This window comes from Vipera berus (genome assembly GCF_964194415.1).
Source record: "Vipera berus genome assembly, chromosome: 1".
In the NCBI taxonomy this organism is placed as follows: Eukaryota; Metazoa; Chordata; class Lepidosauria; order Squamata; family Viperidae; genus Vipera; species Vipera berus.
Window position 1 is genome coordinate 319,341,479 of NC_138202.1, and position 24,648 is coordinate 319,366,126.

A 24,648-nucleotide genomic window follows, 5' to 3' on the forward strand; every position below is an offset into this window, starting at 1 on the left:
CACAGTTGAGTCTTTTAGTCTCATTTACTTATTGGAGGTATGGCTTTTTGGCAGCAATTCTTCCATGAAAGCCAATTCTGGCCAGACTTCTCCAGACAGTAAGATGGTCGTACCTGGATCCCACTAGTTTCCACAGTTCTGTGCTGATGGCCCTGCTAGAAATCTTCCGATGTCCAAGGGAAGTAAGCATGATGTGTCATCTGCTGCATTAAGTTTCCTTTGCGGACCACTACGTCTACGGCCCTCAACGTTATCCAATTCTTTGTACTTTTTCAAGACCTTGAACAGCTCATCTTGAAAATTCAAGTCTGCTTTGCAATTTTTGCCTGGCAGATACCTTGCTAATGCATTATAAGTACCTCCTGTCTTGTTCCTGTGCTGAGTTTTGCTAAGGTATATGACCTGTGAAATGAAAACTGCCTTCTATTAGCAGTTTGGCTGTTCCTCGCCAGTTTTAAGCCTCCTACACAGCTGTTTCTGTTAATGACTGTTTCAACCTAACCTATGGAATTGATGATCATTAGCATCTGCTTGGTACAATTGGTTAATCCGCTAATCCTCCAAAATCTCTGACTTTGTACAAGTGAAGAACTGATGAGCCAAAAGGTAGTCACCCCAAATATTGATTTTAGATTTTTCGTTTACTCACTTTGCATTTTATAAATTGATAAAAATAAAACTATTAGAATATGTATTTTGAAAGCATTCTTACAGTATTTTTGCACAATTGCCTAAAATCTTTGCACAGTACTGTTGATATTATCTGTAATCACTGTACAGATTTCTAGATTTGAAAGGGAAAAGGCGATTCAGGGGCGCTTATGCTATACCTGCCAGAAATTCCTTAAAGAAACTGGACCTTTTGCTGGCATTTGATGCATTTAAGGGAATAACAGTTGCAACATGCACGCTCATGCACTTCAAATGACCTTTCACCTTCAAACCTCATTCCTGCACAGTCCATGTCTCCCATGTTTTGTTTTGTAACCCTTGCCATGCCTTGCTATATATGCCATGCTAGATAGAACTTAGCCAAGTTCATGCCTAGAAGGCTCTTTTGCTATGCCTAAACACAGCCTTCATTAAGTCTCTAAAAGGTACAAGGATTAATTTTAGAAGTAGACACATTCAAAACAATGTACAAGCATTCAAAAAAGATTTAGGCAATATGAGTTAATTATTTTTTATTGGAAAACAAATATACAACTTGGAATGGATTTGAGGCAAGTTGTGCCATAAGCGGATTCTTTTTAAAATAAGTGGCTGAACAAAAGTTTTTCAAAGCATAGTAACTATAGAAGAAAAATGTCTTCTGGTACATGACCAGGAGTACAAAAAATAGTGTACGAGTACCTGGATAATACACCCGTTTTGCAATAGTGCAAACTTTTTAAAGTTCCATATTGTTGACTGTCCATAGTCCACAGAGTTAAGACTACATTTCAACAACATGCTAAATTTCCTAAAATAACTAATTTCAACAGGCATAACCTAGATGATCCCTCATTTAACCAACACCATCTAACTTTAGAAGTGTGGAAGGGCTTAAATATCCAGAGTAAGCCACATGCAAACATTTGTTACTTTGATCATTTTCCCAAAATATCAGGATGACAGATAAAGGGGAAAACATGGAGGAATGAGTTTGTTACTATACATGCATCTCTCTTAACAGAAGGGGAAAACCTTTTACAGATAAATTACAAACAGAGAAAAAGGCAAATAAACAATTTGTACAAGAAATTTAACACGTTCTGTGCAGTGTCTTCACTTTGCTGTCATCATTTGTACAAACTCTGTAGAAGAAAAAAGATGGTGTTATTCAAATGTCTGTCGGAAATATTCAAATAAAAAGCAGGCAATCTGCCATATTAGCCAAGAAATTTATGTCAGTTTTAGACTACCATCTTGTTTTCTGTATATTGGTGCAGTGCTTCTCACCATTTATGAATTTCAAGAGTTGGTTGGCTTTAGTAAGCTATTATTTCTAAATAATTAATTTTTAATCTTTTTTCTTTAGAATTTCATTCCTTTATAGTAGTAATTCTTTCTAATACACAAAGAATTTACACAAAATCAGTTGTTCGGACATTCAGCTCTGTCTCTTAAGATACCTAACTAAAAAAAATACTTAGCCTTGTTATGTCCAAAATTTGCTGGTACTCAATGCTTTATCTTTTAAGTGTCACACTAAGATACTTTTTCCACATTCAATTGGCAGTTTCTATTTAAGTCATTTAAAAACTACTACACTACAAATGTTTTTATTTAAAGTATTAATATTAAATGAACCTCCTTCATGTTTTTGCTCAATTTTCTATAGATCCATAACCAATTTATCAAAAACTGCTATCCAATGAAAATTTTTGCTTAAGCAGAGACCTAAATACAGTTCAGCCCCTCAATATAAAACCTATTATTAACCTCAAATGTCTTTGTTCAAGCATAACTGTGTGCAGAGGAAGAAACCAATCTCTTTAATGGTGTTTAATAACTGACTGTCAGAATCTTGCTGATATACTGCAAGCCCCATTGGTGTATCTTCTGTCTCATATCAAATAAAAACTAATAATTTTGATCAAATCTAAGTTGTAACGTTATTTCTGGCTAGATAAACAGACACTAACTGTTCTAGTATAGGAATACAGTAACTTTTATTCAGTGATGGGATTCAAATACCTGAACAACCAGTTCTGTGCGTGGATGCCGCTTCTGGAAGTCTGTTCTGGGCCGGGTTTCTGAGGCCCAGAACGGACTTCCGGAAGTGCCATCCATGCACTTCCAGTGGGCCATTCTGGGCCTTGTGAAAAAAAGGCTAGGGCTTCAGTCAGTTCATCGAAGTCAACAAAAAATTAGCTACCAGTTCTGCCAAACCAGTGCGAACCGGCTGAATCCCACCACTGCTTTTATTATCTCAACTTCTATTATCTTAAGCATTATGGAAGCTACCTTAATTGGAATATAATCACTCTGACATTGTCAGGTGTGAACTGGAAGCTATCTAAAGCTTCACTTCAATATTTATAACAAAACAAAATATTTTTGAAAGATCGTAAGTAATTAAGAACCACAAAGCCTGCAAATAGCACTTTTCTATCTTAGTTCCAGTTAAAACTTTACGTTGACACTTTATAGATATATTTGGCACAAAGTAATACTTTACTCCAACTATTGCTGCTATTAATGCTGTTTCTAAAGAGGAAATAAAATGCCAATCTTATGAGATCACATTAGGGGGCATGAGAATACTGACATCTTTATTTCAGTCCGAATAGAGCTGGAAGAGACCTTGGAGGTTTTCTAATCCAATCCCCTGCTCAAGGAGGAGACCCTATACCATCTCAGACAAGTGGCTGTCCAGTCTCTTTGTTAAAAACATCCAAGTGATGAAGCACCCACAACTTCTGACAGTAAGCTGTTCCACTGGTTGTCCTCAATGTTAGGAAGTTTCTCCTAATTAGCTAGATGCTAGGAAAAGACTATTTACCTGATTGGCAACTTATTTACTGCTACTCTGAAATTATGTGTTAGATTAGTTAGATTAGTTGGATTCTAACAGTGCTGTTCCTATTTATTACCCCTCCATTTTTAATGCAAGCTCTCAAAAGGAGGAAGTGCACATTGCAAATAGTTTCCCTGGGTTTTTCAGCTTTGACTGCCAAATATATATATTAAAAATGCACATTCTCAAGTCAACAAAAAAGAGGTTTTTTTTTACTGTTTTTAAAGAAAAGCCATTTTATCACTTTTTTGGCCTTAATTATGCAGGTGTATTAAGGCCAGTGGGTTTGACTGTTTGCTAACAGGTTCAAGACAACTTATGTTAGCAAAAACTATTTATAACTTTTACCTTCATAGTTTACTTGACCATCACCATCAATATCTGCTTCTCTAATCATCTCATCAACTTCTTCATCTGTTAGCTTCTCTCCAAGATTTGTCATCACATGGCGAAGTTCTGCAGCACTAATATAACCGTTACCATCCTGGAAAATATTTGATGGTCACTTTGATTATATTAAATTGTTTTAAGCTCATATTCTAACAATCAGAAATAACTTGCTTCTACTAAAAAGGAGGTTAAAAATTAGGCAGGACAATTAGCATTGCAAAGAACAGTCAAGGAAAGAGATAATTATTGTTCCATGTATTTTGAATTCTTATATATGCACACCTGGGAAAGTTTTGTTTTTATTACAGACCAAACTATTTAACTGACATTATTTGACATTAGTTACATATTTTGATTGGGTTGGCAGGAATGAAAAAGATACATTATTGGTAGCATCAACTCTTCTAAAAAATTTTAGAACAGACTGCCTACAAGTTAGGAAAGCTTGCATTAAAATTCCCTAAAAACTGTACATCATGGCTCACTGGCATAGACAATGAGTATAGAATTTGTTCTTATCAAAGTGGAAATTCCCCTTGGTTTAAGGCATACAGGACTTTGCAAGCTTATTAAAATATTTGAAATACCTTATCAAATACACGGAATGCTTCTCTAATTTCTTCCTCACTGTCTGTGTCCTTCATTTTTCTTGCCATCATTGTCAAAAATTCTGGGAAGTCAATTGTGCCATTACCTGGAAAATAATTTATATATTAATAAAATTCCTTTCGGTTATATTCAGGTATTAATGGTGATTTAATTACTGAATTGTTTTAAATAAAATTTACCATCAGCATCTACTTCATTGATCATGTCCTGTAATTCTGCTTCTGTGGGATTCTGTCCAAGTGACCTCATCACTGTCCCCAATTCTTTTGTTGTTATTGTGCCATCTCCATCTTTGTCAAATAGTGAAAAAGCTTCCTTGAATTCTGTAATACAAAACAGCAAACCATTTATATTTTCCAAACCATTCAACTTACTTTTATTTAAATTTTAATTCAATTGCTCAAAAGCAAACATAAAGGATAAGACAATGAGTAAAATGAATGAAATCCAAGCACATTACATCACAGTAAAACACATACTGCTTTCAATAGGATACTGTGTGCCCAATATTTTCAAAACTTATGTAATTAATTTCCATAACAAAACATTGTGATGAATTAATTAACTAACGTTTTTTTTAATTAGGAAGTAGCTAGCCAACCTTGGCCAAACTTGAAAATATAAACAGGATTAACCCTGGTTAGTATGTAAACAGACACAAGCAGTACCAAATTGAAATTAAATACAACAGCAAAATAATCAAGACATTATTCTGGTACTCTTGCCAAGAAAAATGCCTAAGCCCACAAAACCATCATAAGATGAACACGATTCTAAGAATTCTTTTGCTTTTTTTATTAAAAAATGCTTCTGTGATAGGTTTTTTCCAACTTTTCTAGAACAAATTTAGTTGCAGCAGAAAAGGGATATAAAACATGCACCAGTTTCAAAGGAAAGTACTTTTCTTTTGGAAACATGAAGTCCCTTTATTACTATCGGATGAAAAAAGCTTTCTGTCATCTTATGCTCAGATAGCTACCTCCACAATGGAGATTAGTATATCACTTCTCTTTCTTTTCAAGTTCCCAAATATCATTTATACTCTTATTAACCTCCCATGTTCCCTACATTTGGACCTTCTTGTTTTGGGACCCTGAAAAAAGATATCCAATGCCAAAATATCATCTGCTGTAGAATCACTTATATGTGACTACACTGTATGTGTGAGCAGGCAGGTGTATAAATTTGTTTAGTATTTCTTAAATAAATACATAAAATCTTCTAAACCTCACAACACCCACCACAAAAAAATTCAAGCACTTTTAAGAAAACAGTAGTGTTTTCTCAATATCAGCAACTTTTAAGATATCTGGACAAACTCCTAGAATTCCACAGACAGCACGGCTGGCTGGAGAATTTACATTGCTGAAATCCAGAAAATTTAAAAGTTGCCAAGGCTAAAGAACACTGGCTTATTTTAATAAAGTTTCAGCTCGCTTCAAAGAAACTCTCTTCATCATGGAAGATGGAAGCAACAAAATAAAATATTTTGCAATTATTTATGGTCTTTTAGTAATTGAATTCTTGAGTCAATTCAAACTTCAACCATCACTTTCACATGTTTTTTTACCTCCATCCTGACTATCCCTTTTTATTTATAGTTTTAAATTCTGATTTAGGAAATCTCTTGAATAACTTTTTCCACTCAAAGTATTGTGATTACTGTTCAAGCATTTTACAAACATTTCTATCTCTCACTAGTTGGACAAACATGTTCTAAGATTAATCCAATTAATACACCTCTTATTGGATCAATTACATTTAAGCCTTATTTAGCTTTAGAACATATTATAATACCTAGACAAAATAAGTACAGTGAACTATTGTCTGACTGGTTTTAAGTTACTACTAATACCAGTAGAAAGACAATTTGCCTGCCACACTACAGGGAGTGCAGAATTATTAGGCACGTTGTATTTTTGAGGATTAATTTTATTATTGAACAACAACCATGTTCTCAATGAACCCAAAAAACTCATTAATATCAAAGCTGAATATTTTTGGAAGTAGTTTTTAGTTTGTTTTTAGTTATAGCTATTTTAGGGGGATATCTGTGTGTGCAGGTGACTATTACTGTGCATAATTATTAGGCAACTTAACAAAAAACAAATATATACCCATTTCAATTATTTATTTGTACCAGTGAAACCAATATAACATCTCAACATTCACAAATATACATTTCTGACATTCAAAAACATAACAAAAACAAATCAGTGACCAATATAGCCACCTCTCTTTGCAAGGACACTCAAAAGCCTGCCATCCATGGATTCTGTCAGTGTTTTGATCTGTTCACCATCAACATTGCGTGCAGCAGCAACCACAGCCTCCCAGACACTGTTCAGAGAGGTGTACTGTTTTCCCTCCTTGTAAATCTCACATTTGATGATGGACCACAGGTTCTCAATGGGGTTCAGATCAGGTGAACAAGGAGGCCATGTCATTAGATTTCCTTCTTTTATACCCTTTCTTGCCAGCCACGCTGTGGAGTACTTGGACGCGTGTGATGGAGCATTGTCCTGCATGAAAATCATGTTTTTTTTGAAGGATGCAGACTTCTTCCTGTACCACTGCTTGAAGAAGGTGTCTTCCAGAAACTGGCAGTAGGACTGGGAGTTGAGCTTGACTCCATCCTCAACCCGAAAAGGCCCCACAAGCTCATCTTTGATGATACCAGCCCAAACTAGTACTCCACCTCCACCTTGCTGGCGTCTGAGTCGGACTGGAGCTCTCTGCCCTTTACCAATCCAGCCACGGGCCCATCCATCTGGCCCATCAAGACTCACTCTCATTTCATCAGTCCATAAAACCTTAGAAAAATCAGTCTTGAGATATTTCTTGGCCCAGTCTTGACGTTTCAGCTTGTGTGTCTTGTTCAGTGGTGGTCGTCCTTCAGCCTTTCTTACCTTGGCCATGTCTCTGAGTATTGCACACCTTGTGCTTTTGGGCACTCCAGTGATGTTGCAGCTCTGAAATATGGCCAAACTGGTGGCAAGTGGCATCTTGGCAGCTGCACGCTTGACTTTTCTCAGTTCATGGGCAGTTATTTTGCGCCTTGGTTTCTCCACACGCTTCTTGCGACCCTGTTGACTATTTTGAATGAAACGCTTGATTGTTCGATGATCACGCTTCAGAAGCTTTGCAATTTTAAGAGTGCTGCATCCCTCTGCAAGATATCTCACTATTTTTGACTTTTCTGAGCCTGTCAAGTCCTTCTTTTGACCCATTTTGCCAAAGGAAAGGAAGTTGCCTAATAATTATGCACACCTGATACAGGGTGTTGATGTCATTAGACCACACCCCTTCTCATTACAGAGATGCACATCACCTAATATGCTTAATTGGTAGTAGGCTTTCGAGCCTATACAGCTTGGAGTAAGACAACATGCATAAAGAGGATGATGTGGTCAAAATACTCATTTGCCTAATAATTCTGCACTCCCTGTATTGTCAAGAGCAGTGGGCTAATGCCTCCTTAAGTAACACCAGCTGCCTGCAATTAGTGCAGGTTCGAATCCCACCAGGCTCAAGGTTGACTCAGCCTTCCATCCTTCCGAGGTAGGTAAAATGAGGACCCAGATTGTTGGGGGCAATAAGCTGACTTTGTAATAATGCCGCTTGGGAGGGGGCGAAAGCCCTAATAAGCAGGCATATACATAGAATGAAGGCTATTGCTAAGCACATTGATTTGTGCTTTAAATTGTAAGCTGCCCTGAGTCTTCGGAGAAGGGCGGGATATAAATGGGATTAAAAATATATATATATAACCAAAGTTGATTTTTGTGGTTAAATTTATCTATATACAGAATCATAGTTCCTCCTTCTCTGAATGTGGGATTTACTTCATTGATTGTCACTGTTTTACATACTCCCACTATTTTTATATTTCTAAACACTATACAATTTATCATGGCATGGAAGCTTCAACTCTTGATATTTGAAGTAGTACAACTATCTCTCCAGAACATAAAATGTCCCCACTTTGAATAAGAATCACATAAAACTTATGTACATAAGTTTCACTTATGTAGGGATAGCCTGTTTCAATATTTAAAACTACAGAATGTCCCAACAATTTGATTAAAGGAAGGACAGAAGCTGTGGGACAAACTATCTTTTTTAAAAAAAATGTTTTATTGGTTTTTGACAACTACAATCTTTAGTGCTTAATAAACATGTTGTCTGTGTTTACAAACTTAACATAATTTCTTCAGTATAACTCTATTCAATACTGCACAATCCAGTGTTTTTCCCCCGATTCTCTTTTCTTCCCCAATTTGTTTTCATTTTCCCCACATTACACAATTACAATTCTTACTACTGTTGGTGCATACAAAGTTAAATATAAACATTATATTGTTCTAATGATACAAATAACAATAATTATCAATTTATAACATCTTTTCTAGCCAATTTTATTACAATTGTTTGCAATTAAAATCTTGTTAAATCAACATCCTGTTTTTCACGCTCTTATTTAATTTCCCATCAATATTCAAAATCTTTCGTCAGTTATGATTTTCTCAAGATTACATTTATATAGCCATCCTCTTATTTTCATATTTCTCACATCAAAAAAGAAAAAAGTGCTATTCTAATTCTAAATCGTATCTTTTATTATAAAAGTCTGATTATATCTAAGGGTTATCTGTTCTTTTAATCATATTCAGATATTTAATCATATTATGCCCCCTCTGGTAGGTCAAATCTTTTGTTGTTTAAGTCTAACTCTTGCTTTCTTTCTTTGCCAAATAGCTTTTCCACGCCAAGGTAATTAAATTGCCCCAAAACATTCCTTCTATTTTTGTGAAAGTTGCTTGGAATGAGGAAGACAATTTGGGTGGGATATTTTTGAGGGGGAATTCCGCTCACTTATATTCCTTAAGCAATTCATTTTTCTTCTCCCTCAACCTCTCTTTTCAATTTTTGTCTCCCAAGTTCTGACAAACTATTTTGAATAACAAAGTTCCAGGAAGCCAGTGAAATGTATGAATATGAAAAAAAAACTTTTCATGAACATGAAAAAGTCATTTATATTTACTGATTTTGAGATGAAGATTTAGTTAAGAGAAGATTTAAAACTATGATGAGGAAAATATATTGGACCAGACGTTGAACACTGGTGAATCCACTAAGAATAATATACCATATGATACAAATGGTTATGTACAAAAGCAAGCTGCTATCCAATTTATTCCTTGATAAAAGAGGTAGTCCTCGACTTACAACCGTTTTAGCTGTAACCGTATGAAGTTACAGTGGCACTGACAAAAGTGACTTATGACACTTTTTCACTTACAACCGTTGCAGCATCCCCAGAGTCATGTGATTAAAATTTGGGTGCTTGGCAACTGACATGTATTTATGACCATTGCAGTGTCCCAGGACCTTCTGATCACCTTTTCCAACATTCTGACAAGTCAATGGGGAGCCCAGATTCACTTAACAACCAACCATGTTACTAATTTAACAACTCGTGATTCACTTAACAACTGTTGCTAGCAATGGAAATTTTGGCTCAACTGTCGTAAGTTGAGAACTACTGTACATTCCTGTAAAATGAACACAGTGGGAATATGAAATGTGCTCTAGAGGTTGAAAAAGAAACATAAGGTCCTCTAGATATAAACAACCAACAGATGGGAAAGTTTGTTCATGATTTATCTAGTGAATGTAACTCTGTCTGGATAGCACAAAGCCCAAGAAGAGATTCAAAACTTTCAAATAGACTTTCTCTTGAAGAATTCACTAATAAAAGAGGACTGGGTTACTAAGACCTTATACTCTTAATTCTTGCCTTAAAACGTATTAAATTTACCTAACGGTTGCTTCTACAATTATGCCCTGCTGTACAGAACTTGACAAGGAACTGTTTAAACAACAAGAAATAGGGTCAATACATATTGAATGAATGTACATAAGTACAAAACTGAAAAAAAATTAAGTATTCGTATGAAATGAATAAACAACATTCAAATTGCAAAACAAATATATGAAGAGTAAATGTTTTGACAGGAAGGGTTGGTTAGAGATGTGTCCTCTAAAAGGGGGGGAGTAAAGATGAAGTAGAAAACAGTCTATCAGTATTGTGAAAGCAAAAATAGAAAGGCAGAAATATAATGATCAGGAATAGAATTAATTAGATCTGTGATTTTTTTTTCTTTTATTACGCCTTTCATTACTTTGGCTTTCTATTGGGCTTACTCTGAAAGGCAATAATACAATATTATAATAAACATGTATGTATGTAGGCAATTTCCCAGAATTGGGCATCAAGGAATACAAACACAAAAACTAGAACTACATTTAGACAGGGGAATATGAGTAATTTAAGTCTTTTTTTAAGTTGAATCAATGATAAACGGTTTCTATAACATCAACATTGTTTAACTCCCCAATATCATAGAGCAGGGGTGTCAAACTGCCGGCAGACAGGCCGGACGCATCACACAGAAAGTGCGCCCACCCCATTACTGGCAATGGCAAAACAGTTCCAATATGTCACGCGACGTCACATGACATCGCAAGTTTGACATGTCTGCCATATAGTCTAGACGTGGATATAACTGCAAAATGTGCCCAATAAATCAGTTTTGGTCTGATATATTACTATAATCTCGAGTTTTAAAGAAAACTTTACATTTACATTAAAAAAAAACTATATAGAAAGAACAGGGCTTAATAAAGAAAAAAAAAGCTGAAAAAAGATGATTTTCAAGGAAGGAACTGTTAACAACTAATAAAGTACCTTTAAATATATCCTTTAAAAATACTAGAAATAATTTTACATCCCTTCATCAATCTCCCTCTAAAGCAGGGGTATCAAACTGCCGGCCCATGGGCTGGATGCGTCGTGGTGAAACCGCACCCACCCCAATGCCAACAATGGAAAAAAAGTCGTGATACATCACATGATGTTGCAAGTTCGACACCTCTGCTCTAAAGGATGCATCATTTTAAATTGTTTTAGGATAGATATTCTGACCTCTTAAAAATGCATGTACCGTAATCAGGCACGTAAACATCAAAAGACTATGCCCCAATGTCAACTGCACAAATTCATACCACCTTTTGCCTACTACTTATATTTGCATATTTTATTGATTAAAAATTCAGGAATTCTATTACAGAATACTAAAAACATTTTTCTCACATTATTTTTTCACAAGAAAATTCCATTTCCTTGTACATGCCTTTCATTAAAGTACATATTTTGAGAAATTATCATGCATAATTGACAATATGCACAAGATTGCTTTACCAGCTTAATATTACTTCTCCAACTTACCCTGGCTTTCTTGTGTACATTATTGCTATGTGGTTACTTATTACTGCATGATCCTATAATCCTATGTCTACAGGTAATCCTTGACTTACCATTTTAGTGCCTGTTGAACAAAGTGACTTACAACCGGTTTTCACATTCATGACTAATGCATCATCATTTCCATGGTCATGTGATCAAAATTTGGGTGCTTGGCAAATGGCATGTATTTATGACAGATGCACCGTCCGAGGTGATGTGATTACCATTTGTAACCTTCCCAGCTGGCTTCTAACAAAGTCAATGGGGAAAGCCAGATTCACTTAATTATTACATGAGTCACTTAACAACTGTGGCAAAAGGTTCGTAAAATGGGGCCAAACTCACTTAATAAATGCCTTGCCTAGCAATGGAAATTTTGAGCTCTCTTGTGGCTGTAAGTCGAAGATTACCTGTATTCAAGATTGTCACTTCAAATCCTCAAGCAGAAATATGTAACCTAATATCCGAGTTAATAAAAACTATTCCTGTATCATGTTATGTGTGTATAAAAGCTTTCACAAGACTAGCTTTCAAAAGCTTTTAAATCCTAGCAAAATGAAAAGAGCACCATCACACTTGCTTCTATGTGCTGCTGTGCCATCTGAAGCATAGAACTAGAGAGTATGATGAAAATTACAGAATGCAGGCTATTCTGGGATGTTGCATCCTCTTGCCTTGAGATCTGACTGAGAATACTGGGTATAGATAAGAGATGATATTAGCAGTTACTCCTAAGTTTTTTTTAATCATCATCATCATCACAGGCTATTTTCAAATATGTTGGACAGTGCTTCTTTCTTGAGACAAAAAAAAGGCTTTTTGTGGGACTGGAACTTTTACCAGGTAATCTTTAATTATTGGCTAAGAATTAAACAGATGTCAGAATTACACCTTCGTAAGACATACCTACAAAAACTACAGGTTTTTGAAAAGACCAATAGAAAAATTATATTGCTGCGGGAGAAATTTGATTTTCTAATACTTATTCTGCACACATAGGCAGGATGTCAAATGTGAACATAAATCTCAGATACTAATGATCTTTTTATGCCAAATAATCTTCCCTGTTCCAAAAAACATTTACCATAATATAGCCTCCTTAAGAAAGTAGGCACATTTCATCTGGAGAGAGAAATTAGCTTAATAGTTTCACTCAGCATTTTATAAACTTTATTTAATACACAACTGGGTACAGTTTTTTTGATATTTAAATATTATGCACAATTTTAATAAGTCTAGTTTAGGTTTGGACAATCTTGGGACATTTGTAATGTTTTAAGATTTAAAGAAATGTTAACGTGATAATTTACTGATTTTAATGCCTTAACTCTGGGTATGGTCTAGCTCAGGGGTAGATAACCTTGGCTCTTTTATGACTTGTGGACTTCAACTCCCAGAATTCCTGAGTCAGCATGGCTGGTCCACAAGTCAATAAAAGAGCCAAGGTTGCCTACCCCTGGTCCAGCTATCTATCAAATACATTAGACCAGGGGTGTCAAATTGCCGGCCCACGGGGCGGACGGTCGTCAGGAAGCCACGCCCACCCCATTGCCGGCAATGGCGAAAAAGCTCCCATATGTTGCGCGACATCACGAGTTTGATATGTCTGCATTAGACTTTCCATATTGAAGTTAATAAATTTCTGCCAGCCCTAGGTAAATGAGCTCAATCTACTAAATAAAGGTTATATTAACAGAATCTTGCAAGTCTGAAGGTACAATGTTCCTGCCACCATTTTTAACCTTTTGATCAATTAGGGCAGGTCTTTCTAATTTTCTCTCTTTAATGCTAATTCTATTTTAACTACATTAGAGCACCAGAGTAACTGTTTACCTGGATTGCAATAAATTAATGTTATCCCTTTGGTTCATTAAACATTCTAACAGAATATGTAACATTCTTTTGAAAGCACACTATTATATTTTATTATTTTAGCAATTCCTTTAAAATGTTAAATTAAGGAACAAATATAAAATGGCTTCTGTTAACTTAAGAAATTTTTCCTTCAAATTTTTCTGAGGTGTAAATATGGAATTACACTAACTGTGATCCAAAAATATATTTCTGGATCAACCTTCTGAGATTTACAAGCAGGAAGTGGATCTTATTTCTGCCTATTCCTCTTCTCTCTAAAGCTGGCGTGTCAAACTGCAGACCTGCAGGCCGGATGCGTCATGCCGAAACTGCGCCCACCCCATTGCCGGAAATTGAAAAAAAAGTCAAGATATGTTGCGACACATCACATGACGTTGAGTGTTTGACACCCCTGCTCTAAAGTACCCAATATCCACATCAAAATTTGCTTAAGATTTATGGTCACTATAGACAAATGGAATAGGAGTCTATAAAAATGGCATTTGCAAATACCATCTTTCTACATAAGGAATATAACCCAAAATATATACATCCAAACACACTTTTATGTACCTCATTTAACTGAAAGTAACGAAGAATGTATGTATGCTCCTTCAGAAATTCTGGGTAGAGTGCAGGCATATACACTTATAATATAAAAAATATAATTCATACAGTTCAAAATGTATGTACGTAGGTAATACAACACTTATTTCAGGTTTAAGCATTTTCTGTAATTAAATTATAGCTATATGTTAGAGTTAAAGACACAGTAATTGAAGTTGCCAGTTATGAATAAAAATTATCCAATTAGACAAAATGTTCACATTCTAGCATTATAGATACTTTTGATGAAATCTATGCAAATTACACCTTAGCACCATAAGTAATATAAATCTGGCATCTCACCTGCAATCTGCTCTTCTGTCAGTTGATCAGCCTAGAATATATAAATATGATGTTAATATATTTTGGCAAACTAGTTTTATATTTACCATTCTTACTTTTTTTAGAATATTCACAAGGTTCTACATTCAGGATTATAATTCTGAAAACAAAGCAAACAATCTAAGAGGGAATGAAGATAAAGGAACTTTGAGAATACAGAGCCAGAATGATACTATGAATATACATTTAAATGGAGCTGTGTTTGATCTATACCAGGGATCGGCAACCTGAAAAAGGAAAAGAGCCACTGGGAACCGGTTCCATCAAAAATAAAAAAAGTGGGAGCCGCGTGCGTGCGTCCATGCACGCGCATGCGCAAAAAATGTTTTGCGCATGCGCAAAACAGTTTTTTCTTGCGGGCGCGTGCGGTTGCCATTTTTTTAATGAGTGATGGAACCGGTTCCCAGTTGCGCGACGGCCCGTCTGCAAAGCTGCCGCCTCCGCTCCCTTCCTTCGCCCGGCCTGCTTTTCCAACCTCACTTCCCTCCCTGCCAAAGCTCCTCCTTTTCTACTCAAAGATTTTCGGGGTTCCTCGGCTTACACCCCTTGGCGAGAGACCCCAAACGTCCCTTTCTCGCCGCTCCTCCCTCCCTGCCCGCAGAGGCTCTTGCTCTCTTGCCGTCTCCGCTGAGCAGCGCCGCTTGGAAGAGAAAGGGAGCAGGATAGGCACGCTCGCCCCAGCGGAGTGGCCGGCCCTCGTTTTAGTAGCGAGACAGTAATCGCTCCCCTCCACCCCCCCAATGCTCCCGGTTCTCCCATTCGCCCGCCGTCCCGCTTTCCTTCCTGAATTTTGCACTTCCTTACCCAACTCCAAACTTTCTCTAGCGCCCCTGTGCTTTAGGACGGGGAACCAAAGGCAGAGCCGTTTCTCTCTCTCTCTCCCCCCCCGCTTTTGCCGCTTCCCCACCCAACCAGTATCCCGCTTCTCCCTCTTCGAAAGGGCAGTGGTGTGCGCGCACCTCTCCAAATGGAGAGTGGCACCACCACAGTTTGCTATTGAGCGTAGGCGCCGCCGAGCTCCCCAACTCCGCCGGCGCTCGAGCGAAGGAACGAGCCTGCCGGCGCTAAAAGGCAGCCGCCGCCGCCGCTCTCGGGCTTGAAAGTCTGCAGCTGGCAAAGGCGCGATTCGCTTTCCCTTCGTGAAACGTGCCCTCCAAAGTCCTCACGAGGTCCCAGTGAGCATGTGCGCGCCGAGCTCCCCGACTCCGCCGGCGCTCGAGCGAAGGAACAAGCCTGCCGGCGCTAAAAGGCAGCCGCTGCCGCCGCTCTCGGGCTTGAAAGTCCGCAGCCGGCAAAGGCGCGATTCGCTTTCCCCGAAGGAAACGTGCCCTCCAAAGTCCTCACGAGGCCCCAGTGAGCATGTGCGCGCCGAGCTTCCCGACTCCGCCGGCGCTCAAGCGAAGGAACAAGCCTGCCGGCGCTAAAAGGCAGCCGCCGCCGCCGCCGCTCTTGGGCTTGAAAGTCCGCAGCCGGCAAAGGCGCGATTCGCTTTCCCTGAAGGAAACGTGCCCTCCAAAGTCCTCACGAGGCCCCAGTGAGCATGTGCGCGCGAGCTCTGCACATTCCCATTTAGGACCGAGATGCTGCCGCCCTGCCCTTAGCTTGCCCTGCACCTAAAGATCAGCGGCTTTCGCGCGCACCCCGAAGGTGAGAGTCTGCGGCCGCTGGAAGGGAACCGTCGGGGCGGGGGCAGGAGGGTCTAAGGAAGCATAAAAGTGGATAGTAGGTGTACAAGGGAGGAGGAGGCAGAGGAAGGCAGAGGAAAGAAGAGGAGACCTCGGTCAATGGGAAGGCGTCTTGCAATTAAGGGTTTCGGGGTGGAGGGGACGGAAAGCCGGGGGGCAACAAGGGTCCCCTGGTGAGTTTGCTCACATGCGGATCATCTCCAGTTACCTTTCGCTGTGTTGTAACCCGAAGCGGCTTCTCTGGGCGATTACCTCGCGCAAGAAACACGAGAGCTTCGGAGGGGTGGACGAACGCTCAGCTGGACTCGCTCCGTGCGCCTCTAACACAGATCCACTCCTTTCTGAATTAACTTCGGGAGCCTCGCATGTAGAGCGGGACCCATCCAAATTTGGCCCAGCTTTGCAGACGGGCCGCGGCAGCTTTCCCAAGAAGCGGAGCCGCTGCCCGTTCGCGCGGAGGTACGCGCGCACCTCTCCAAAGGTTTGGGGAGGTGCGCGCGCACCTCCGCCCGTTTGGAGAGGTGCGCGCGCACCTCTCCAAACGGGCGGTGCCACACTCCATTTGGAGAGGTGCGCGCGCACCACTGCCCATTCGAAGAGGTGCGCGCGCACCGGGCGGCTGGGAGCCGCAGGAGACGGCTCAAAGAGCCGCATGCGGCTCCGGAGCCGCGGGTTGCCGACCCGTGATCTATACTGTTCCTTGAAAGGAGGGACTAGGCAATAAGCTCTACATCTTTTTCAGCACAATATTGAAAACCAACTGAAAACCACTGAAGAGTACTGTAGTGCTATTTTCTGCTGATTTAGATGCTAAATATGACAAGTAAATGTCCTAGGGATGCTTCACCATGACAAAAAGCTGCAGCTTCAAGCCACAAAGACAGCCCAGCACCTTTGATGGAGAAAAGGAAACAAGTTCTATACAGCCAGCAGTCCTCAGATCAACAGTAAGTAGAGACTTACCAACTACTTTCATTACCTTTCCTATTAAATAGCACCCTTAATTTATAAAGGCAAATTCAATGGATATTAGTCAAACTTCACTTTATTCATATCAGTGGACTCTAAACAGACCCACCTCAGATTTCCAAAAGATTACACAATTTGGCAAAATGCATATGAGCCGTAATAAAGTTATAAGAAATAAGAAAAAATAATTTTGCAGGTAGTCTATATGTGAAATAATAAATTGCTCACTTTCACTCTCTATGGACAAGAAATAAGCAAGCTGGTTAAATAAGGTAACTTTAATTACCAGATAGCACTCTGCTGCATATTAGAAAACTTCAATTGCATGAATAATTTTGCACAAAAAATGTAATTGTGTTTGGAAAACATACTGGACACTTTGCCAAAATATTAATTTGTACCTGAGGAACAGGATGCTAACAATGCTTAAGATACTGTAACTTAGACCAGATTTACCTCATAGAAAATACAGAATATAACATATACAAAACTAATCTCGAGCACATAACAATCCAGGAAATCTGTTGTTATAGATAAAGAACAATGGTTACTCTAAGCATAATGTAATTTCCTATGAAATGCTCTCCACAAGTAAAAAGGTCTGGGACAGTTTCCTGAAGCATGAAACATTAGCCAACATATATTCAATTTTAGACAATTCCATATTTAACTTTACCTTAACATCTTTAGAGATGATCAACTTACACAAGTATTGCCTAAACTTTTCAGTATACTAAAATAAAACCCTGCAGCAAATTTGTCAGCTCAAGTTAAAAAAAAATTAAACATTCAGTTTGGAGCTTCTTTGTGAAACTAATGGTTGACAACCAAGTCTGGCTGTTATTTTTTCTCTATGTTCAGTATATTCAAATCCTACGTAAAATGACCCGTAACATTCCTAATATACAAGACATGCATTATGTCTTAATTCACTGCATCATATAGAGACTGAAATGTAGATTCCAAATGTTCTCTAATGGGCAAATCAATGTGGAAAGTTTAAAACATTAAGGCCTGGAAAAGCAAGTAGAAAATGACTGTTAGGATTCTCAGAATGTTGTCTGTATTGCAGAGATGAAAAACAATCAAGTGGGGCTGGAACATCAATGAAATTGTGTTTTAGTCATATCTACTTGAACTGAAGATCAATCTTATCTTTAAGAACTATAAACTTATCTTTCTTTTTTGCAAACTTCAACTGAAGTTGAATAACTTTAATTTACATGTTCATTCTGTCTTGATAACACAGTACAAAAATATCTCCTAAAAGCCCATATTTTGAGTCTTCCAACAAATAAAAATTTATGGAAACTGAACAGGGTTTTACTTTATTGAAAGACTTTAGAAAAAGATCTTATGCGTTATAGGATGTGTAGAACAAAAGAAAATATAGTCAGAACAAGGAAGGGAAAATGATGCAGAGAGAGCAGCAATAATTTTCATGAATTAAAAGCATTGTACCACTATACCGACTCCAACACCTCTACCAACATCAGTCTTCTAAATAAAGCTGTATTTATCAATCAATATTTATTGTGTTTATATTATATTTTACCTACAACTTATTTTTATTTTATGTAATCTCAATTATTGTGATTAAGCAGTAAATTAATAGTCACATCCTTTTGGATTTAATAGTTAGGTATTCTAGTGACATAAAATAGAAGCAGCTTTTTCAAATCTTGGAGCACTATATATAGCTGACTACACTGGTCATTTTATCCACGCCCTGGTACAGCTCAAGTCAGAGCTGAAATTATGGCAAAGTTGGGCAATTAGATATACTTCTAATGTTTTACAGTACATCTCCCATAAATATGCAATTATTATGCATATTAAGGCTTAAAAATTCCAATATAAATCATTGTTTATACAAAGTTATACAAAGTTATACAAAGATTGTGAAAAGGGCTCTTCCTCAAAATGGGTAAAACTATTCTCCAGAAGGCTCAAATACCTTTAAGGGCTTTATCTAGTCTCCACATACATGTGCACACACTGCAACTGTTAGAAGTACGAGTAGAAACTCTGAACAAGGATGAATGCAGACTCACTTTAAGTTGGGGAAGCCTTTAAAGCAGCTACTCAGAAGCTTCAGAAAGATGGAGCTGCTGCAACCCTTCAAAAAGTTTTCTACAGCCATGTCAGATATCAAACTACCCATTTACCCATACCTATTGAATTAAAGGGAGCAGACAAGAGAAGGATGTTATGCTAGTAAGTAAAACAGCTGGAGAACTCTTTAGTGCTATACAGTATATCACCACCAGTATCACCTCACTTAACATAGCTTCAGTAGGGCATCTCCTGAAGGCCCATAAAGTTGCTAAGAAAGAAAAATAAAATCCTGCTGTAATTTAAAATCTGCTGTCCTGCATTTATACAATGGGAAGCTTCCTTTCAAGCAACTACAACTTGTCAATGGTCAATAATTAAAACTTGCTTCCCTTCCCTAAATATTTTCTCATCTACCAGTTCTTGGATTCTAGAAAACAGAAAATTCTACATGCACAGAATTAGAATGTCTCTTCTGACTCTCTTCTCATCCTTTCCATTTTTTAAAAAGGATTATAATCGAGCAATAGGAGGAAGGGATATTAGATATGTTTACTGCCTTGAGTTACACCTAAAAGTAAAGGTGGGATAAAAATAAAGCTTTAATTAAAACTAAGCTATCCAAATGCAGTATGTAAGCATAACACAACTGCATTGTATCAAATATCACAGGAATGTAAAAATGTTTAACTGAAAAATATGAATGCTGACAGTGGGGTTCTTCAACAAAGTTGTATAATTGCTATTGTAAGGACTGAGCACATGAAAAAGAATACAAATACTAAAGCTGATGTTAGAAAAATAACCCATTTTCAAGAGCAGCTCTATCAATACATAACAAATAAAAAACTGTTTTAACAGACATTAGAAGTGAATTATTCAGCTATTGCTATTAATTACTCAAATCTGCCTTTTACACCATGTATCTTATTTTTCATTGTGGAATCACTTGTGACCTTCTACAGAGGTCTATGCACTATGGCCTACAAATACATTTACATGACAAATTCTATTCCCAGGTGAAACTCTGTTGAGATCTTGATGTCTTTCTAGAACACAAAGCAACAATCTGAAATTTCATCCCAAAAAATTCACAAGGCTGAGAGCAACAGAATTAATTCTATAACAGAAAACACTCAAATATTTCAGCAATTCTAAGGTCAAAAAAGACTAAAGCCTCTTAAATTCAAAGTCCCATGAGGGAAGAACAGAACATGTCTTATAGTTGTCATGGAAGATAAAATGAAGTATTCCTGTAATATAATTATGATTTTAAAAAATCCTTGTATCCATGATAAAATGTGCACATATGATATATATATATTATATAATATTAAAATATCTCTTAGCCAATACTTCTGTCTTGAATGCATATTGTTTATTCACTCCATTTTAAGAATTCTTCAATATGGATTCTTCAACTGGCCATTTAACCCATATTTAAAATGATTCAATGTGTCATAAATATGGAATCAGTACAGAATGGCTTTAATATTTCTAATATCTAGAAATAAACTCTGCTACAGGTAAGGAAGTTAAGTTCCTACAGGTTAGCATGTTTTTTAAATCTATGTGATCTGGTATCTGGGATTTTTCCAAACTCCAGAGCAAATATTTATATTCTAAGCATTGCTTTAAAGCAATTTATCAGTTTATGGGGACATTCTGAAGAGCAGTTATCACTGAGATCATCTAGCAAAACTAGAAATCTGTATATAGGTTACTTGCACAAACCCTTCCAAGTTGGTTAGAAAATCATCAGCATTCCTGAAGATTCTTCAGTTTCATCATACTCATTATTTCAATGAAAAAAATATGCAGCACATTTACAAAGATTTACATTCAGAGAACAAAAGGTTGTTTTAAATTCATAAATATTTAGAACAATCAAAATGTTCTGCAGAGAAACAGAAAATGAAATGATTGGCCCTGTCTAGCTGCTGAGGATGTAGAAATTAGAATCCTGATACTGATGTTAAGAACATCTAAATTTATCCTGTGCTCTGAGGTTCTATACTTTTTATGGCCACTGAGAAGTTTGTTGTCCTGGATAAACTTTCGTTCAGCTTTAGTATCAAAACAAATAATTTAGTATCATTAATAAAAAAGACGAAAAAATTAGTCATCTAAACAATTTCCTCTCAAGAAAATTCACTCTGAGAGGTGGTCTGAGCAGAAAATCCACATTTATTTCAATATCCAGCAGAATCCTAATTTATCACCAGGACTTTCTTGCTCATTTCCAAGTCTTCAAATTTCTAACATTTCTTTATAAAAATATATTACCCATTCAACCTGTTAAAAATATAGTAAGTATAACCAAATCTTTTTAAAACAGAGGGAACGCTACAATAGCAGCAACACAGCACTAATATTTTAAGAGTATCCCTTAAATTACCTCATTTTCTTTCCTGATAAAAAGTGCCTATATCCAATTCATACAACTTTTTGGCGATTATTTCTCAGCATACTTCTTCATAATATTCCTCAACGTTTCTTAACATGGCTTCACTTAACCTAGAAACCCCAGAGCATAACGCATCCTACTCAACTCCCTATTCCCCCCCCCAAAAAAAAATGTCCGCACACAGAAATGTACAAGAAAACTTTTTTCAGTATTTATTGAGATTCCGATTTTAGCTTCTTGCAATTCCTGGAGTAGGAAAAATATGTTCTCTCTCTCTCCACACAAAAAATATTCCAATGTAACTCCACGCTTTAACCCATTAGACTTTTTTTTTCCCCATGGCGCGACTGTACCTTTTTACGTTAACTCTTTTACTTTTCAGGGAAAGCATAAACTTTGCACTTCTTTAAAAAAAAAAAATAAATAAACGCAAAGCGGTTTAACCTTCAAGTGTGATCTTTGCAAAGCTGATCCCCGGTTACTTTCTGCCCAAATATCTTCCACAAGCACAAACTGCTCCCAATTTCCACCCTGCGCCGCCAAAAACAAAGCGGGGAGCCGCCACATTTCTGAGAACTCCCGCCTCCCACCCGCGACGCCTCAAACGTTGTGCACGAGCAGCGGCGACAACTCGGTTGCTACGGCAACGGAATTTTACCCCCCCCCCGCTCCCTACTGCGAACGGTGTTCTCAGGACACCCCCTTCCTTAAACGAATCTATAACAAGGGAAGTTACCACTTCGACAGACCTTCTGGTTCTTCTACCTCCACCCCCACCCCCCACCCCCAGCATGGCGCCAAGAAAAACAGTTGGCGTCCGTTTGAATTCTGAAGTCGACGGAGGACGCTGACACGAGCGCGCGAGAAAGTCGGACTTCAGCGCGCTCTTTCTCAACTGGTCTCAAATGTATCTGCTGTCCCACAGGACCGACCCCAACACATAGCATGCCTCCCGGGTCCCCCCATCGCTCCACTAAAGTTTTAAAAAAGCGAAATTTAAGCAATTCGTTCCTCGTTCTGCTACCAACTGCCGCGATCACCCCCACAAATCAACCCACTTCCCCCGACCGATCTCGCCCTCCCTGACCATTGCTAACCATTTTGGCTTTTGCCGGGCCTGGCGGCGATTACTGCAGGCTAAAGATCACGACCGGTGCCGCCTCGTTCGGCACAGAAGACAGGAGTGACGCGCCGTCTACTTCTTCGGCTCCTAAAAACCAAACGCCTCGACGATTCACCTCACACTGAACGAAGCACGCCTGCCGGCAGCGCCTCATAAACCACCTCACTGCTTTCTCAGATCCATCCGCGCCCTCCCTCCTCCCCACCATAGCGAAAATGAAAAGCGCGAATAAAGGAGATCCGGTTCCGCAACTAGCGTATCAACCGTCGCTCCCGTTATGTATCCCGTTCCTTCTCCGGGAATTTCATTTTTCTGCCTCAGACATACGAATTTCCCTAAAGATAATAAAATGGAATGATAAAAGAGTAGCTATACCCTCTTAAAATAAGATTGTCGATTAGGGTTTATTTATTTATTAACAAGGAACTTTTTAGCTCGGCGAAAGAAGATGGACGAAGGAAAACGTGTGAGTGAGTGAACAACTAACAGGCTCCTCTGATTGGTGGCTTCGTACCTGCAATGCGTCACTCGGGCATGCACAGTCTGGCTCGGGAGCCGTGCGCCCTCTATTGAGGAGTCCGCGCGGGCGCGGGCGCGGGCGCGGGCGCGGGCGCGGGCGCGGGCGCGGGCGCGGGCGCGGGCGCGGGCGCGGGCGCGGGCGCGGGCGCGGGCGCGGGCGCGGGCGCGGGCGCGGGCGCGGGCGCGGGCGCGGGCGCGGGCGCGGGCGCGGGCGCGGGCGCGGGCGCGGGCGCGGGCGCGGGCGGGGGCGGGTGGGAGTGTTAGTGGTAGGCGATTGAGGCCGCTTTGAGTCTTGGGGAAAACCAGCGCTGGCGCAGTACGCGCACCGCGACTGGAGGGATTCTCGCGGTGAATGGAAAGTTCTCGAGCTGAAGCTTTGGCTGAGGGAAGAGGAGTGAGCCTTTCCGGGAAAAGGGGATTTGCCGGATGGAAGATTGTGAGTGGCAATAAAGTCCTGGAGGACGACATGCAAAGCAGAGCGTTTACGAGCCTCAGTTTTTTGAGGATCGGGCTGGAGGTGGAGCCGAAATGCGTAGTGCGCCGTATCATCCTGCGCTCGCCAACGTTGCAAAGCCGTGCAACCTGAAACACGCTTTCAGGAGAATCCAGCCCTATAAGCAAAATGGGAGTTACTCAACATGCAGAGCCAGCTGCTACTGCACCACTCTAGGCGGCTTAACAATGCAACCAACATTCAACGGGCTTCTTTTTAATAAACCAACAACTGTGTCAGCCCAACCACCTAAATGTTGGTTACAGGCATCCCTTGGGTCGGAAATAAACTTCGGAAGAGGCGAATAAATTTGCTGAGGACTTAGGTCGTCGGAACAAATACCGGTCGCCTCAGTTCTTGGGAGGGATCATAAGAGGGTGGAGGGTCCCATTAAAAAACGACCGAATAAGAGATACAAGAAAGACCTTGACGGAGCCACGAGGTTCGATTAATAGAAAGTAAGGGCGCTGCGTTCTCCTGTAACAGCTCTCCTTCAAAGCGGGGGATCAGAAGGGTTTCAGTGGAGACCACATGCTCTTTCCCCTGTCCGTTTCATGTCAAAAGTTTGGCTACACGTACCTGCTGTTACTGCAGTATGTAGAAGACGTGTGCGATGTGGGAAATGTGGTGGCTCACGTGCTTTTGTGCAATGCGAAGAGAGAGCGAGCAAGTTGGATGCAGTAGTAATAAACGGTAGTAAAATATCGCCTAAACTACGGTTTTCTAGTGGAAAACGAGGCTGAAAAGGGGGCAAAGGCTGAGGAGAATCAAGGGGTCGTCCACGG

At 39.1% G+C, this 24,648-nt stretch overlaps 1 protein-coding gene across 2 annotated transcripts; it reads right to left on the reverse strand.

Annotated features, from left to right (window-relative positions):
- Positions 1 to 1,167: 1,167 nt before the first annotated feature.
- Positions 1,168 to 23,016, reverse strand: CALM2 (calmodulin 2). 2 transcript variants are annotated; one of them, XM_081325262.1, is made up of 6 exons: positions 22,826 to 23,016; positions 14,574 to 14,604; positions 4,681 to 4,824; positions 4,480 to 4,586; positions 3,851 to 3,986; positions 1,168 to 1,796 (listed from the first exon to the last, which is right to left on the reverse strand). In XM_081325262.1, exons 1-6 carry the CDS (start codon positions 22,826 to 22,828, stop codon positions 1,768 to 1,770), a joined length of 450 nt encoding a protein of 149 aa, XP_081181388.1. In that variant the 5' UTR covers positions 22,829 to 23,016; the 3' UTR covers positions 1,168 to 1,767. The 2 variants fall into 2 exon arrangements, with proteins under 2 accessions (XP_081181388.1, XP_081181389.1); XM_081325263.1 differs by lacking the exon at positions 22,826 to 23,016 and adding an exon at positions 19,321 to 19,408.
- Positions 23,017 to 24,648: the final 1,632 nt, after the last annotated feature.